At 52.6% G+C, this 16910-nt stretch overlaps 1 protein-coding gene across 6 annotated transcripts; it reads right to left on the bottom strand.

Annotated features, from left to right (window-relative positions):
* Positions 1–1208: 1208 nt before the first annotated feature.
* LOC118882278 (anthrax toxin receptor 1-like) lies at positions 1209–16646 on the bottom strand. Of its 6 annotated transcripts, none has more exons than XM_036827772.1 (11): positions 16151–16646; positions 15687–15758; positions 13279–13360; positions 13141–13174; positions 12161–12240; positions 12013–12081; positions 11580–11657; positions 11421–11481; positions 8872–8915; positions 5719–5796; positions 1209–2068 (listed from the first exon to the last, which is right to left on the bottom strand). In XM_036827772.1, the coding sequence occupies exons 2-11, from the start codon at positions 15743–15745 to the stop codon at positions 1994–1996; spliced, it is 660 nt and encodes a 219-aa protein (XP_036683667.1). In that variant the 5' UTR covers positions 15746–15758; positions 16151–16646; the 3' UTR covers positions 1209–1993. The 6 variants fall into 6 exon arrangements, 5 of the variants coding, with proteins under 5 accessions (XP_036683667.1, XP_036683666.1, XP_036683665.1 ...); XM_036827771.1 differs by having other exon boundaries at positions 16389–16646; XM_036827770.1 differs by having other exon boundaries at positions 16092–16170.
* Positions 16647–16910: the final 264 nt, after the last annotated feature.

The following is a 16910-nucleotide window of genomic DNA, read 5'->3' as shown; positions in this document are numbered from 1 at the left end:
ACTGAATCTGTAGATTTCTTTGGGCAATATGGTAATTTTCACAGTATTAATTTTTCTAATCCATGAACATGGTGTATCTTTCCATCTATTTGTGTTGTCTTCAGTTTCTTTCATCAGTGTCTTACAGTTTTCTGAGTACAGGTCTTTTACCTCCTTAGGCAGGTTTATTTCTAGGTATTTTTTTCTTTTTGATGCAATTGTAAATGGGATTATTTCCTTAATTTCTCTTGTAGCCTGTTGTTAGTGTGTAGAAATGCAACAGATTACTGTATATTAATTTTGTGTACAAATTTTACTGAATTCATTAGTGATGCACTCTAGTAGTGTTTGGTGGCACCTTTAGGATTTCTATATATAGCATCATGTCATCTGCAAACAGTGACAGTTTTACTTCTTCCTTTCCAATTTGGATTCCTTTTATTTCTTTTTCTTGTCTGATTGCTGTGGCTAGGATTTCCAATAATATGTTGAATAAAAGTGGTTAGAGTGGACATTCTTGTCTTGTTCCTGATCTTAGAGGAAATTCTTTCAGCTTTTCACTATTGAGTATGATGGTAGCTGTGGGATTATCAGACAGTTCATAGATCCCTATTTCTTTAGGGTCAGTTATGAGAGCGTTATTCATTTCCTTGTGTCATGTCATGTTTACCTGATCTCCATGATCCCTGATTTGTTCTGTTGGTATGTGCATATTTGAGTTAACAATCTCCTCTTACCTGCTCAAACTCTGTGATTCAGATTGATGCTTCAGCCTCACCTTATGTTCTGGGATTTTCACAATGGAGTCTTGCCTATGGATAGTCCTCAAGCACATTAGTGTCAAAGGAAAACTTGATTGGGTATTCAAAGTCTAGAGGGAAACGGACCTGAAAGATTGTGAGGTCTGGCTCTATCAGCAGAGGAGTAGATTTGAACAATTGGGAATGTGGGAACCATGGGTTTCCTTTATATTATGAGAAATATTAAGGGTATGGGAAGGGAACTGACATTTCTGCAGGAGTTAGTAGGTGCCAAGACCTTTTCCAATGGCATATCTGGGAGGCTGTATGGGTGATGGGCCTGGAATGTGAACCCATGTGTGGTCAGCAGCCTCCTCAGAGAATGATTATGTGTGTCAACCCCACATCTTGGTGTCTGGAGCTGAAAAAACCAGTCATGTACTCCTCTCTGACTCCCCTGACTTCACAAGACACTTCTTATATCTCTGAGTCATCATCTTCTCCTCTCTGACTCCCCTGACTTCACAAGACACTTCTTATATCTCTGAGTCATCATCCTCTCCTCTCTCAGGGCACAAAGGGAAGACATTAACTGTTGAGCACCTGAGTCTTTACCAGGGACCTGGCCCTTTGCTGAATACATTGCAGCAGTTACTGTCTCCCTCATGGCACCCTGTAGAGGAGACATGATTATCCCCACCTTTTCAATGAAGAATTTGAAGCGCAAGGAGATTAAGTAACTTGGCAAAGAGATTAATTTGCAGCCAGTGAGTGGTGGAGGCAGGATTGTATTCATATTTCAAAGATATTTTGGGCTATTTTCAAAGAGCAGAATTTGACTAAAACCGCATGCATCCCAGCCCTTGGTAACAGATGAAGAGCCAACTATGGGGAATGGGACTCATCATGTCTATATCCAGAGGACACCAGGGTGCTTTGTCTTGGCAAGACCAGTATAGATACTTCTCATACAGTGGAGCAGTACTCACCAAGTAAACTATCTTGCTGATCAGCAATAAATTCTAACTCCTTTTGACTGTAAACCAAAACACAATATATATGTCCAATTCAGTACACAAAGTACTCTTAACAATGTTGGGTTTTTGGTGCTTTAGATGTTGGGCTATGGGGGTGGGAGTGACAAAGCACTTCTGCAGCACTCCAGGCAGGGGGAGGATCAGCGGCAGCAGCCTGGAGGGTGGCTGAGAGCATATGGGTGGGGGATGCTGACAATGCGAGCAACAGCTATCGAGGGGGAGGCACTCCTGGCTGGGTCAAAGGCACATCTTTGGTCTGCAGAGCATTTGTGCATAGTGGGGATACATTAAGGCAAAGTTGACACACCTCCCCTGTAAGGAAGAGAAGAGAGAGGTCACTGAGAAGCCACCAGAATTGGGAGCAGAAGGCTGTGGTTTCCTTGGCTCAAGGGGAGCAGGCTCAGGACCTGTTAGGATCCCCAGGGTGAGCCCTTGTTGATGCCCTTCCTCTCCCTGGGTGCTGGCCTCCAGCCTGTGCTCCTATTTCTAGACTCAGTTCAGGCATTGGACATCTGCCCTCCCTTCCCCAGGGAACCCTGTTGTTCTGACTCTGGCCTGCCTTTGCTCTGGTGTTGAACTTGTCTGCTTCCTTCTGGACTGGGAGCCTGTGGAGCAAGGACAAGGGCTGATTGCCACTGTAGCCACAGCATTGCCCAGGCTCTCTTGCTGAGTGTGTGCCGAAGGGATGAGTCCCCACCACAACCCTCAGGCTGGGCTCTGGGCCCACAGGGCAAGGGCAGGTGGGGGCACCCTCAGATGGGTGATGGGCTATGGAGGCACATGGGCCCCTAGGTTTGAGTAAAGATTGATGCAGATCCTTTGGGACAGTGTAATCCATCTGTAGCAAAAACTGCCCCTGGCTTTTCTGTCATTTCCTCCTTGTCCCCAGCTCCTGCTCAGCTGAGGACTCCCAGCTGAAGAGCCCAGATTGCCAGACAGGGTGCTCTAAGCACTCGGGAAGCTGGCAACAACTCTGAGCACTCAGCTCCAAGAGATGCAGACAGTGAATAAGAAAGGGTCTCCATGCTCTGAGGCAGCATAAGGGAGAAGAGGGAGAACACCTTGGTCTTTCCCAGACTCCCAGTTCACTTCCAGTGGGCAGGTCCTCAAGGACCACAGGGTCTACCTTTACCCCCCAAAATCTCATTGGCAACCAAGGCAGTCAGAACTTAGGAGCACAGTTTGAGCCATGGCCCCTGAGTGTGGACGCTTCTTAGCCTGATCTGTGCATCCCCACACCATGTACACTCACACCTTCGTGCCTTTGTGTCCCTCTGTTCTTTACATGAAGCATAGTATGCAAGGTGCCCAATAGAACAGTCCCTGCTCTCAAGGAAGCTTCTAGTTCAGTGGTTTGCTGTGGTCGCTTGAATAATGGCCCCGAATATATCCCAGTCCTAATCCTTGGCACCTGTGGATGTTGTAGGTCATATTGCAAAAGGGCCTTTGCAGGTGTGATTAAGGATCTTGAGATGGGGAGACTATTCTAGGTTACCTGGGGGGGGGCTCCTACACTTGATCAAAGGGTCCTGTAACAGGGAAGCAGAGGGAGATTTGCCCAAAAAACAAGGCAATGTGACTGTGCAAGCAGAGCAGATTTAGGTGCTGCCCTGCTGCCTTGTAGATGGAGAAGGGCCAGGAGCCAAGGAACACAGGGAATATAGCTCTAGAAGCTGAAAAGACAGGAAAAGCGTTCTCTCCTGGAACCTCAGGAAGGAGTGTGTTCTGGAAGGGCCAATATTAGAAAAATTCCTCTGGGGATTAGAAGGTGGTGGAGCAGAGAGACACTGTCATTTCACAGAAGGTAACAGTAAACAAGACCGACTGCCATAGTGCGTGGACTGTCATAAGGACACTCCTGGGTGCTGTGTCCCCATAGCCTGTCTGGGTGTCTCCTGCTGCACATTCAGGGCTGGGGTTGGGGGCCGACTCTGTTCTGCAGAGACTGTAGGTCCCAGCTGACACCTCGTCACTTAGACCAAGATTAACTTTAAGCCTGGGACCAGAGCACTGAGGGCTTCAAGAAAGGAATCAGGACTCACTCCTGCACCTACTGGAATACTGGGGTATCCACAGAAATCCTACAACACTAGGGTCTCCAGGACTAAGGTTGGGCGGGACAAGGTCAAATGGGATGGGGGCAGAGGAGTGGGAGGGGGTCACATCCACCAGGCACAGTTACGGGCTCCCAGCCCCTCTCAGGATGAGCAGGGTTGATTTCAGGCAGCTCTGGCTGCTGCCACTTACTCTCTGGGTGGTCCTGTCAACTCCCTTGACGTGTCAGGCCTCAGTTTTGCCTCCAGCGAGCACACAGGTCACTGTGAGCCACAGACTGCTGGACGGACTCGAGAGCTGGCATTGCAGGGGCCTGGCAGAGCCCTGGGCAGCTATAAGGCCCCCTAATCCATCACTCTGCCACTTCCCCAACCTGAGCTTTGAAGAGTGGCCCTGGGAATGGGACCATTTCAGAGAGGTGCTCAGCGCCCCTGCCCTTACCTCGCTGGGCAGGAAGGCCATACCTGGCATCTTCCCTTTGTCCACCCTCTTGTCTCTTGCCTCCCTCCGCTTCAGCCCTCTGTCTTGCTCTGTCCCTCCTGATCCTGAGTGAGCATCTCTGGGTGGGTGTGTCCACTGTTCAGGGCATAAGGCTGGGGTGGGGCTCTTATGACTATAAAGGAGCTGGTTCTGGGAGAGGCTCCAGGAGAATCAGGTGGAAAATAGGGCTTCTGTGCAATCAAGGCTGGGACTCAGAGCTCGATTCAGACCCAGAACTTGGAGCCCAGCTGCCAAAGGAGCCCTGACACCACTGTCACCAGACAATGTCTCTGCCGGGTGTGAGCATGCCTCAGGTATGTCACCAGCAGTGTCCAGAGGCTTTCAGGCCTGTCTAGAGTTTCCAAACGCCCACCTGCCCAGCTACCAAGAGCCAGTGTTTTCCTGATTCAGTGAATGTGGTCAGTGCAGCCCTCAGTACAGACCCTGAGACCACAACGTCCTCTAGGTCCCTGGCCCAGTCTGTACAAAATGTCTGAGCATGGGGACACCCAGGAATATGATGCCCAGGCAGATGATTATAAGGGAAATCAGGAGCACCATTCTCTATGGGCTTGGGGCCTGAGTAGGGCCAACTCTGGTGGTTTCGGGGTAACCATCATGAGACCATGAGTGCTGAACCGAAAGGGGGACAGAGCAGTGAGAAGGGTGGAGCCAGGCTCAGAATTCAAGTCCACCTCTGTCCCTCCTGGCCTTTGTGACCTGGGACAAGTCACTCAGCATTTCTGTGGGTCAGACGCCCCTTGGTAAAGATGGGATAATAAGAGCACCTAAAAATACAGTTACTGGGAGGATTAAAACAGTGAAAACATGTAAAGTTCTTAGTCTAGCAACTGACCCACAGAAAGGACACAGTAAAATTATCTATCATTGTTATTATTAAATAACAAGGATGACAAGTGGAGAAATTGGGCTTCTCCACATTGTCACAGGCACTGACACAAGGAGGGCATCTTTACTACCTGGTAAAACCAGTCAGTGTTGACCAGACAACATTGGGGAGGGGGTGTCACCATGTCCTCCACCACTCCTGCAGCTGAGTGACCAGCCTGGGAGGATCTCATGGATGGGGTGCAGCCAGCAGTCACACAGGGTCGGGTGGGCAGTGGGGAGGGACGATGGACGGGAATCCAATAGGCCTCTCCAGCCCTTTTCGCTTAAGATTGGAATTGCTGGGCATTGCTCTGGAGAAGAAAGGTCCTGACATCCTTGAGACGAGGACGCAGGGGAAACGCACGGGCGCCATGTTGAGAATCGTCTGGAGGCTCATGAGCTCCAGGTCTCCATGCCTTGGGCGTTCCTCTCGGCAGATGCCCGGAGAGGGCTCTCTGACCCACAGTCCCGGGGGCAACTGTCAAGGGCAAAAGCAAGACCCCAGCCCACGGGGAGCATCCCTGTGCCCTGCTTACCATGTCCCTGGGCGGACACCACATCAATGGCACCTGGCTGCAGTGCTGGACAAAGTCATAAAAAGTATCCAGTTTTCCCTGAAAAGCAGATGTGGTTGTGAGGAAGCTACAGGCACAGACGCTGCCTCCAGATGGGTGGTGTCCCCTCTGTCTCCCATGGCTCCCCAGGGCTGTGTCCCCACACACTGGCTGAGACAGCACTGCAGCCATCACCTGGGGCAGGGGGCTTAAAAGCCTTCTGTGTTTGTTGGGAGTTCGTCACTGTGGGTCACAGATTGTTATGGATTCTGGAACAAATCAGTACTTTTGGTGTAGGAGGAGAAGTCGGGGCTACTTTTGAAAGAAGTGTGAAAGTTTGGAGGAGGTATGCAGTAGCCAAGGAGAGGTCCTCAAGGATAAAGGTGAGGGGGGCACGGGGACTGGGCAGGGGCTTGAAGAAGAGGGAAGAGGGCCTGACTTTGCGGGGCTCAGAGGGAGAAGGCAGGGAAGAGACCCAGTCCTTGCTCAGGGTGAAGGGTCCTGAAACGGGGGGGGAAAGAGAGAGATGAGGAAACCAAAGAACAGGTGAAAACGTGGACGTGGTGTGGGCGGAAGGTGGGGCCGGGCCTGCGGCAGGAACGAGCCCCTGGCAGGTGCTTCCTCCCTCTCTGGAAGGTGAGCTCTGGCTTCTCCGTGCCCTCACACTGACTGTCAGGGGAGATGCGGGGCCGGCCCTCCGACTGCCACTTGAAGCTCCCAGGAGTACTAATGGATCCCACAGCGACAGAGGCAGGACTAAGGGGAGGAGGGCAAAGCTGAACCCAGAGATGGTGGGGTCTTTCTTCCTCACACCTGCCACCTGCGGCCCTCTTTGTCCCTGTCATCTCTCAGCCCCCTGCCAGCTGTGGTCTCAGTCACCTGGGGGAGGGAAGTGTCCTCAGGCCCCCTCCTTCATGTGGCCCTTGTCACCCCATCTCAGGGACCTCAAGGACAATGCAGTGAGCTCTCTCCGTCCCTCACTGAGCACACAGGAGCCATAGGCACTTTCGGGCAGTTTAATGCTGGTAAGATCTTGGCTCAGAAATATTTGTTACTGACCTGCATGAGGTTGTTTGTAATTTGGTTTGTTTTCACTCATCCAGTCACTGGCCAGTGAAATCCAGGCCACTGCTGAAGGTGATGACAGCCTCTGTGAGAACTAGTGATTGGCCGGCTGTGAGCCAGCCACCAACATCAAGAATCCTGGGCCCATTCCAAGGGGGAGACCCTGGTGCTGGGACCCACATGGTCGAAGTCTAGCACCCATAAACTCATCTCCACCCAGCCAGGACTTTGAAGTCTGGGCCTCTGCTGCAGGAGGCCTGCAGGCTTCCTCCCACCCCCCAGCTTGGAGGGCATTCTGTCTCCCTTCCTAAGGGCACTTCTCACCTCCCGCAGTCTTATCCTGTCTTCTTGGCACCCACAGCAAGGGATAATCACTGCGGTATATCCCTGCACGGGGCATGGCTGCTAGAGAGAAAATTATTGTCTGAGTCCTTGTCTGGCAGCTCCTGGGTGCAGACATATGATAACTGTTGCCCCGGCACCTGTCAAGTACTGACCACTTAGCAAATGTTTGTTGGAGAATCAAGGACAAATGAGCAGCACCCGGCACAGTAAGAGAGTGGCCTCCATGTGAAAAACACACCAACTCCTTTTGGTTTACAAAGATGGCTCTTCTCCAAATATCAACAGACTCTATCCTGTCCCCTTGGTTCCTGGAAGCCACCCTTGTAGGAGAAGCTGGGCGTGAGGCTGTGCCATGTGATGGAGGCTGGCAAGGGTGTGGGCATTAGCAGGTGACAGCGCTGTATTCACCCGACTCTGGCAGATCCAGCTTCCCCAGGCCACACTGCAGCCAGTGTAGACGTCAGCCCGGGCAGTGACCCTGTTTCCCACCAGATCTCAGGCCCAGGTCCCCCTGCCTCGGGACACGGCACCCCTGCTCTAACTACTTCTTATGGGCCCTGAGTTGGGCCCCACCCCGGGTCAGCCCCAGCCTCCTCACCTGACCCTTGGTACCTGTGCTCACCTGGGCTGTGCCTCCCTCAAAGCTCAATGACCGGTAAGAGTCCCTCCACCCTCCTCAGCTCCCCAGTCCCTAAAGGCCAACCCTGCCAAGACCCTCTCCTTGACATGACACAGGGATGAAGACCAAGGAAGTGGAGCCCAACATACATCAGAGCCCGGGAAGGGGGACCAGGTCCCTGAAACCTGGGGGTCTGTGGGCAACAGGTTCCACCTCTCTGGGCCTCAGTTTCCTCAGTTTTCAAAGGGTAATCGATACCTCAATGTAGGGTCAACAGGGAGACAGGCAGACTAAGGCCCCTGGTCCCTGGTAGAGGTCCCACCTGGGAGTTTTCAGCAGCAGCCCTGACATCATATGAAGACAAGAGAACACTCCCCACCCCCCTCCTCCCCTCCCCTTCCCTCCCACCCAGGGCCAGTCTCTGTCCTTTTCGTTATAAGGACACCTGCCACACCCTCTGAAGGTGACATTTACCCTCAATGCTCCCCAGGAACCAATACCAGACCAGACACCAGATGGTGAGCTCCTGTGGGCAAGGGTAGTGGCTGCTTCATTTCTGCCCCTCTGTGCCCAGCACGGGGCCCTGCACATCCTGGTGACTTAGTGGTGACTGACGACGGAATGACGGAAGGCACCAGAGATGGACAGGGATCCATGCTGCTTTCAAAGGCACAGCTGCCCCCGGGGTTAGCATCCTCCCGGTCAGCATCCTTCTCCCTTTGGGCCATCAGTGCCCTTGCAGACTCCTCTTTGTCCCCCAACAGTGGAGATTCCTGGGGCCTTGGTCTACCTGAGTCCTTCAGAAGCCTGACTGCTGTGGGGCAGCCCTGGTCTCAGGAGGTCTGGGGTCCTTTTGCCCCAGGGGCCAGGACAGCCCATAGGCCACCTCCCTGTGAAGGTGAAAGCATGAAGCAGGTGGCCCCCTAGAAGCCTCCAGGGGGTGGGGCAGGGATTGCCTGGGAGCTGAGGGGACTTTCTGGGGGCAGATGTAGTATCTGAGTCTTCATAGGGTTGGGGATTACACAGGTGTGTGCATTTGTCAGAACTCGGCAAATGATACACTTGTTTGCTGCATTTCAAAAAGAGAACTCAACAAAAATTGTTACCAGGTAAAGATATGCACAATGAAGGGTTTGGAGGTGAGGTAGCCCTGTAATAAATGATAAGAGAAATGTTGTCAGATATAAATTGTAAATCCAGGTAATGGAGAGAGGGGTGTCCATTGTACAATTGTTTCCACTTTGCTGTAGTTTTGAAAATTTCCATAATAAAAGGTAGGAAGAAAAATATGAGGTGAATGATAAAAATTAAAAAATAAAGCCATGGACACAGTGAGGCAGAAGTCATGGTTCCTACTGGGTGACAAGTGACTAATGACAGGAACAGAGCCAAGGCTGTGGGAAGCCATGGGGCAAGCTGACCAGGAAAGACTTCGGGGTTGAGGCGCTCTGAGAGTGAAGTCTCAAAGGCTGGGTGGGCTGGACCCTGTGAAGCTGAGGAAGGTTTTGCAGGGAGCCCAGTCCCGCCAGCCCCCAGCCTCTGCAGCAGGTGGGCTTAGAGCAGAGGCTGGACCTTGGAGGGTCTGGTTGTCTGGCTCGGGGGCCTCAGCCTCCATGGTCAGGCTGGGGTAGGGAAGTGGCCTTCTCTGCCCCTCAGGCCCTGTGAAGAGGATGGGCTGGAGCACAGGCCTGGAGGCAGGGAGGCCAGCAGAGGCCTCTGCCTAGTCCTGGAGGGAGGCCGAGAGACTGAAGAGGGCCTCCCCACTCCCGGCTTCCTCACACCCAGCCCACTGACTTATTCAGAACGACAGCCTGATGAACAGCTTCTTCTACTTTATTTGGGGTCCAGGTTCCTGCCTTGAGCTTTCGCTCCAAGTGACAGTCATGCTGTGTGGCAGCTTTTGACAAGATGACAGCAGCTGTAAAGGTCAGAGCAGCAGTGCTGGGCCACGCTTGCAGAGGGTGTGCAGTGGGCACCTGTCACCTCAGCTGGGCCACCACAGGGCATGAATGATAACGGGCATCTTCCTCTATGGTTTGACAGGCCTGTGTATGCCCCAGGGACATAATCAGAGAATTGAAGCTGTCAGGGTGCTGCACGGCTCAGACATGATACCAGAGAAGCAGGAAAGGACCCTGCACGTGTATGGGGTCTGTGGCTGATGTCCACACCTCGCACTGCAGGTCACAGTGTGGGATTCAGGAGGAGTCACACAGCTGCCACCCACAGCGGGCTCAGCGGGAGATGCTTTCATCCTGGATGTTCTTTAACCACTTCCCTCCCCACCTTGGGCTCAGCCCGGGGGTGGGGGCAGCACCAGGGGTCAGTGATGGAAGTGTTAGTGCCAGCTCCTGTTGGTGAGGGCCGCCGGCTCCTAGATCCTGTGCCAGTCACTGTGAGCTCCACTGCATCTACGTCTCACTGCAGACCTGATAGTGGGTGTTGCTGTTTCTACTTCTTGGCGACAAAAGTGGAGCTCGCAGATACTCAGCATTTTGCGCTGGTTTCGTGCCCGTGGGCAGCAGAGCTCGAACATAAACACTGCTCTGTGTGACCCCATGGCCTACTGCACTGTAACCTTGCAGTTCAGAGCACCACGGCCAGGCCCAGCTTCCTGGGTCTGCGTCCAGCTGCATCCAGCTGTGTGCTGTTACCAGTGGGAGCGTGTGCTTATCCACCCACCTCAGCTCCACAAATCCCAGTGATATGGACTCAGGAGCCGGTACGCACAGAGCTCACTGAGAGAGAGGGCTTCTACCAGAAAAGCAACTGCACAGGATCCTCCCCACACTGATGCAGGGACCCTTCCGGGGGAGAGAGGGCATCCTTGTCAGGTTCCAGATATCAGGGAGAGGCCGATCCCGTTGAACCAGTGGATGTAGTGTTGGTTGTGAGTACTTGTTGGATGTGTTTGTCAGACCTGAACTGTGTCCAACTTTTTTTTTCATCCATTGAGATAATCATGTTTTCCTTCTCCATCTTCCTGATGTGGTAAATTACATATATACATAAATGTATATTTCATATACAGAATCAGACTTGCATTTCTGGCCTGATTCCTAATTAGTTTTGATGTATTATATTTTTTATGTGTTGTTGGATTTCATTTGCTAAGTATTGTTGAGGGTTTTAAAGTATATATTTAATTTTTAAAAGAACTTTTGGTTTTAGTTTTATAAACTAAATTCATTTTGGTCACCTTTTTGCAATATATGTATTCAAGTCTATACCATTATGTGGTATACCTTAAATTTATCCAGAGCTATATTTCAATTACATGTCAATAAAGCTGGATCATAAAAGTAATTACACATGCATATCCACACACAACTCCCAACATACACACGTCATACAATCACACACTGACTTATATATCTGCACACTCATACGTTGGACAGATTTCCATACAATCACCTCATACACACACACATCACACACAGACATCACACTCATAGACACCACACACACATACCATACACACTCACTGCACTCAAACCATGCATACACCACACACACTATCACACCACATACAGAAACACACCATGTTCACACACCCCACAGTCACAACACCCACACACCACCCAAATGTGTCACCCCCCCCCCCGCACACACACAGACATACACTTCTGTATAGATATGTGACTCTGGCTCTTACCTCCTAAACAGACAAAGTAAGTGTCCCCAGCCATCACTTCCATACAGGAATTTTCCACCAGCTGGAACAGACAGTGGGGTGGCAGGGTCAGGGCGACTGATGGCAGAGGCATAGGGAGAAGACACCCCATCTCCCGTCTCATGCTTAGCCCACACTCACCGAGGTAACAAGCTTTTCCAGGGACTTGAATTCGTCTATCCCATACATTTGGTCTTTTCTTTCTACAATATCATGCAGCTACAAGGGAAGAGGAGATGGTAGGCACCCAGCCAGGGCTTGAGGACACAGCAGATCCCGTCCCAGGAGATAGGCTCTTGCCTTCTGCCGTGTTGGACTCCAAGGGCCACATCCTGGTGTCTGCCAGCAGCCCACCCTTAGGGACTGGAAAGCTCTGCCTTCCACACCTCTGGTGTGTAGGTTTACACAACACTTGCTATTCATTGGCCGTGGCAATCTGTTCTCCAAACAGTTGGGGTGGGTAGAGGGCCATCCTCTGGGGGTCCCTGGGACAGCTGCCTTTGAAAGCTTTCCCCAGTTGGGCTCAAGAGTGGCACCTGGTTAGCTGAACACCTGGTTAGCTGTTCTGAATTACCTGGTCTTTCTTATAATCTTTTACACCCAGGCAGTAAACTTTGGCCCCCATATCCCGAGCTTTGTCAGCCTAAGAGGGAAAAAAAAGGTTTGAGTAAAAATACCCCAATACATGGAGCACAAAGCTGGTAATGATGGACAGGACTCACTTCACTCTTAGTTTCCCGTAATGTCGTTGGTAGCAGTGGTCCAGTGGTCAGAGTGATAACCAGGCTGGAAGCAGTGCTGTCTGCAGAAGAAGCAGGGAGTGGCCTGGTCAGCAAGGCACCTGGAGTGACCTGCCTCAGGCTGCCGGGCCCACAGCACTGCTCCCACACCTCCTCCTCCTGGGGAGAGGCCACCTTGACTGGAGTACCCACCACCCAGAGCTCCTGGGAAGGCCGCAGCCCAGGACCCACTTGACAGACGAGGAGCCTGAGACTGGATCAGAGCCCTTCCTAGTGGACCCTCACTATGGGCAGGTGGCACAGCCTTTGCCCTGAAAGGCAACTGCAGCTACTTCACTGGACGAGGACAAGCCTCTCAGGTGAGCACTGGGAGGAGCAGCCAGAATGACTGTCAAGGTGCTTGGGCAGCAGCCCCCGCCCAGCTCCCCGCCTTTCCCCAGCAGCCCATGCATCTTTCCTGACAAGGGCTGCAACCCTACAGTCTAGATGCAGGTGGTCTGGGCCAAGTACAGCCATTTCCACAGTCGGAGGCACAGTCACAGGATGAGAGTCAACCAGAGGGAAGAGGCTCAAGGGAAAGGAGGCAGAGCCAGAACTGTGGTGGACAAAGTGTGGGCAGCCAGGGGGACGCCAAGGTCTCTGTTCCCTAAACTGAACCCCGTCTGCTCGCCATCCCTGGAAGTTCTCTTTTCTTTTTCATGCAGCCCAACCATAGGTCAAGCACTTGCTATCTAGTAAGAACCAGGAACGTAATGCATGATGCCATGTGGTTCTCGGAAGCACCCCTGGGGGTGGTTTTCATCCTCACTGCGCAGAGGAGGAACCTGCAGCACAGAGAGGGCAAGGGACTCGCTCCGAGGGTCAGTGCTAGGAATTGGCCGAGGGGGTCTGCACCAGCCCTCGCTGAGTCCCGCGCCTGGCTCTGTCCCACCTGAGCACAGTGACGTTAGCAGGCAGCTTACTTTTGGAGTAAACTCCTTCAATCTGCTCATTTGCCTGCAACAAAATGAAGGAAATTGGGGGAGGGCAGTGAGATGACCCAATAATACTCTAAGAACTTGATAAAGCAGAATAAAGTCTCAGAGCTCTAGGATCTGTACCTTTTTAAATCCTTCCTGCATGTGTGTGGCTCCACTAGGTACTATATTCTGAAGTCTGCTAAGACCATCACGAATTTCATTCCTGAAAAAAAAATCAGTAAAGGGGGTTGAGGAGGAATGAGGGTTGACTGTTACAAAACAGACCACTTGTCCTGGTGCCATTCTGCCCTGTGGAGACCTGCCTGGACCAGAGAGGACACAAGTGGCCCTGTGGTGGCCTCTCTGCCTGTGTCTTTGACAGTGACAGGCCTTGGTCAACGCTTCTCTGTCTCTCATTCAGTGGGTGTGGAGGATGCTGCTTTGCTGGTCCCATGGGTGGGGCCTGGCTTTCAATGTGCTCATCCCTGTCTCAGGCAGGCAGACCTCAGGGGACTCAGCAAGGGCCCTGCCTTGACCTTCCCTGGTGAGGGGGGAGCACCCATGGATGTGCACCTGTGAATCCAGCACCCCCAATGTGACTGGCGGTACTGCTGGCACCTAAGGGGTCCCTGGTGAGGGCACGTCACCTTCCAACAGGCAAGGCTGAGTTTGGAAAGGTCACTCTGCTGATACCCCTGCCCTGTCCCCTCTTCCCCTGCCACAGACTCCTGAGGTGGACTTGGACCCTCCAAGCCACTTCCTCCTTTGGATTGGTGCTAAAGGAAGCCGTCAAGCTGCTCCGTTAGAGTCTAGGGCTCCTGGGCTTCATGTGCTCCTGAAGAAAGAGACCACAAGCTGGAAAAGAGGCCTGAGGCCCATCCATGTGGGAGGAAGAGCAGTGACCCCAGGATGCCATGGGGATGGGCAGTCGGCCTCTGTTAAAGCAGATAGCAGGGGATGGGACTGGGACACACCAGGGCTGGGGCATAGGTTCAGGCTAATCCAGGGTGATGGGCTGAGCAGTCACAGCAACTCTAAGGAGAACGTGGTCCCTGAAGGCTGGCTCTCACTTTGCGCAGAAGGGATTCTGCCCTGAGGTGCGATCTGAGAGCCCCAGGTCCTGCCCTGCCTGACCCAGCCCAGGAGCTGAGGAGGCTGTGACCCCGGGCCAGTGGAGGCCAAACCAGGCCCTGCCCACCCCAGCACAAACACCCTCCCCTCTTCCTGACACTTTTGGGAAGATTTCTGTTTTGTTGACAGCACCCTCAATATGCTGGAGCTCTCATCTCTCCCCAGCCTTCGGCCCGGGACTGAGCTTGGCCAGGCTTCACTCCTGCCTGAGCGGGCCTTTTTCTTGGGCTGCCTCCCCCATCCCTACTCCCAGCTCTGTGCACTAGGCTGCTTATGCCCTCATCAGGACCTTCACTTCTTAAGATTCCACCCCATTTTTCACTCCCCTGAGCCCACTCCCACTTCTGACACCTTCCCTTGAGGAAGACATCGTCACCTCCAGTTTCCAGAGAGGGCCCCAGAGACCCTCAAGAGCCTCCCCACAGCTCCCTTGATTCAGGCTCTGAACCCCTGCCTTGGAGGAGGCAGTGGTCCTCCTCTCCCCCACGGGCAGCTCCTCCCCCCGAGGCCCCCACCCAGCCCCCGCCTCTCTTTCTGCCACCTGCCTGACAGCCCCCCACTGACCTGCTGTCTTCCACCTCAACCCCACTCAGGTCTCTCTCTCTGAAATGCAGAAGACAGGGACACCCAAAACCACGCCTTCCCCTAGCTCACCTAACAAGAAGCACAGCCCCTGCTTCTCCTGGGAGCCAGGCATGGGGAGTGCTGTGTCCACTCACTGGCACCAACACACTCCCTGGGTTCCGATCATTTGCGTCATGGGCATCTTAACCTCCCGGCTACTCAGGAGCTCCATATCTTCCCACCTCCAGGGCTTTGGGCACATTGCTGGGCCCACCTAATGGTCCATCTAGGATCTGGTGTGTCATGCTTCCCTCCTGCACCCCAGCCCACACTCATGGGCTCCCTTGTCTCAGACCCACCAAGGGACCAAGCTCCCCTCCACTGAAGCTCCAGCACTTCAGCACTGCTCGTCCCTGCCTCCTGGTTCTGACTGTGCCTCCCCTCTTCCCCCACTGGCCCAGAGCAGAGAGTGACACACAGAGCAGGTGCCCAACACACGCCAGTGTTCACAAAGGGCCCACACATCTGCTCTACCAGATCCCAGGAGTCCTTGCAGTGAGCCAGTTCTCAGAAAAGGGAAGAGTGCTGAGAGGACACAGGACAGGCGGAGGGCAGGGCTTAGAGGGCGCAGAGATGGTCTAGCAGCACGGGGTCTGCCAGGGCCAGTGCAGTCAGGGGTCAGTGGGAGCCATGGAGCCGGGGTTGGGGGTCAGAGTGGACACTGAGGGGAGCCCGGGACGGCCCAGCCTGCTCCCAGTGGGTCCGCATGAGGTCTCAGGGAACCCCTCAGTTCCCTGTTTTTCCCTGTGACCACTCCCACCAGGCCTGCCTTGGGGGATTAAAGCAGTACCTACCTGTCTGAGGTGAGCTTCATGAGGGTGTGACCCAGTGTGGAGTAGGTGATGAAGGACATCCGCAGGTTAGGGCTGGAGAAGTATGAAGACGAAGTCAACAAGCAACCAGGAAAGGGGTGCATGTCAATTTCCCTGCTCCCATTCCAAGTGTTTTGCTTTGGGGACCCGTTTCCTGAACCCTGGAAGTTCCTATAACTTAGTAAAGGATTCTGAGGCCTGTGGAGGTGTGGGGCCTTCCTGCTCCCTCCCTATACTCCCAACCCCCCAAAATCTCTCTCTCTCTCTCTCTCTCTCTCACACACACACACACACACAGAGGCATGCACAAGAAGGTAGATACTCATGCACTTCTGCATGAGCCTCCCAACTGGCCTCTTTTCTACTGTAAAATTCTTTGAGACTCACCCCTTTTCTCTCCTTGCCCACCTCCCCATGTCCTGCCCATCTCAAAGAAATTATTGTACCTCTTTTCAGCCTTTCACACATCCCTCCCTGTTCTCTCCCTCTACTGTCTTCTGCTCCATTGACCCTCATTATTTTTTCTCTTAATTGCTACCATAGGTCCCTAGCTGTGCTCTCTACTGCTCTTGGCTCTTGTTACAAATCATTTTAACCACTATTATCAGACTTTTCTACCTGGAGGACCTCATGTATCATATTAGACACTTGCTCAGGAATCATCTATAGCTCCCAATTACTCACAGCGGAATTCTAAGCCCCTTGGCCTGACATTATGAGCCTCAATGGTTTTGGCTCCACACTACCCTGTCTAGACTCATCTCTCAGGCTTCCCTGAGTTAACGCTATGCTCCAGTCAAATAGATCACTGACTCCACAAGAAATCTCCTTGATCGTTCTTCTACCCTGTTTTCCCCATTCTTTAGGATCTAGTTCAAAATTCCACATCCCCTAGAAAGTCATACTTGACTTTAAAAAGATAAGAATACTTGCTTTTCCCTTAAAGTTACAAGAAATTCCTTTTCACTTTTCTTTTAGCCCTTGGCACAGTTTAACTCGGTGTTTGGTTACTGGTTTGCCTGTTTATTAATCTGTGCAGTCCTCAAGGGCAGACTGTGTCCCTACAATGTGGCCTGACCTCAGGCAGGAGCCAAGAAAGCTGCTGAGACCTGATGGAACCAGCGTGATCTGTCCTTTCTGCTTCAGAACACCCCCCTGGACTCTGTGCTCCTGACCAAAGGGACTTCTGTGACCACCGAGTCTAAA

The sequence above is a fragment of the Balaenoptera musculus genome, chromosome 16 (assembly GCF_009873245.2).
Source record: "Balaenoptera musculus isolate JJ_BM4_2016_0621 chromosome 16, mBalMus1.pri.v3, whole genome shotgun sequence".
In the NCBI taxonomy this organism is placed as follows: domain Eukaryota; kingdom Metazoa; phylum Chordata; class Mammalia; order Artiodactyla; family Balaenopteridae; genus Balaenoptera; species Balaenoptera musculus.
This window is presented reverse-complemented; position numbering and strand designations above follow the sequence as displayed.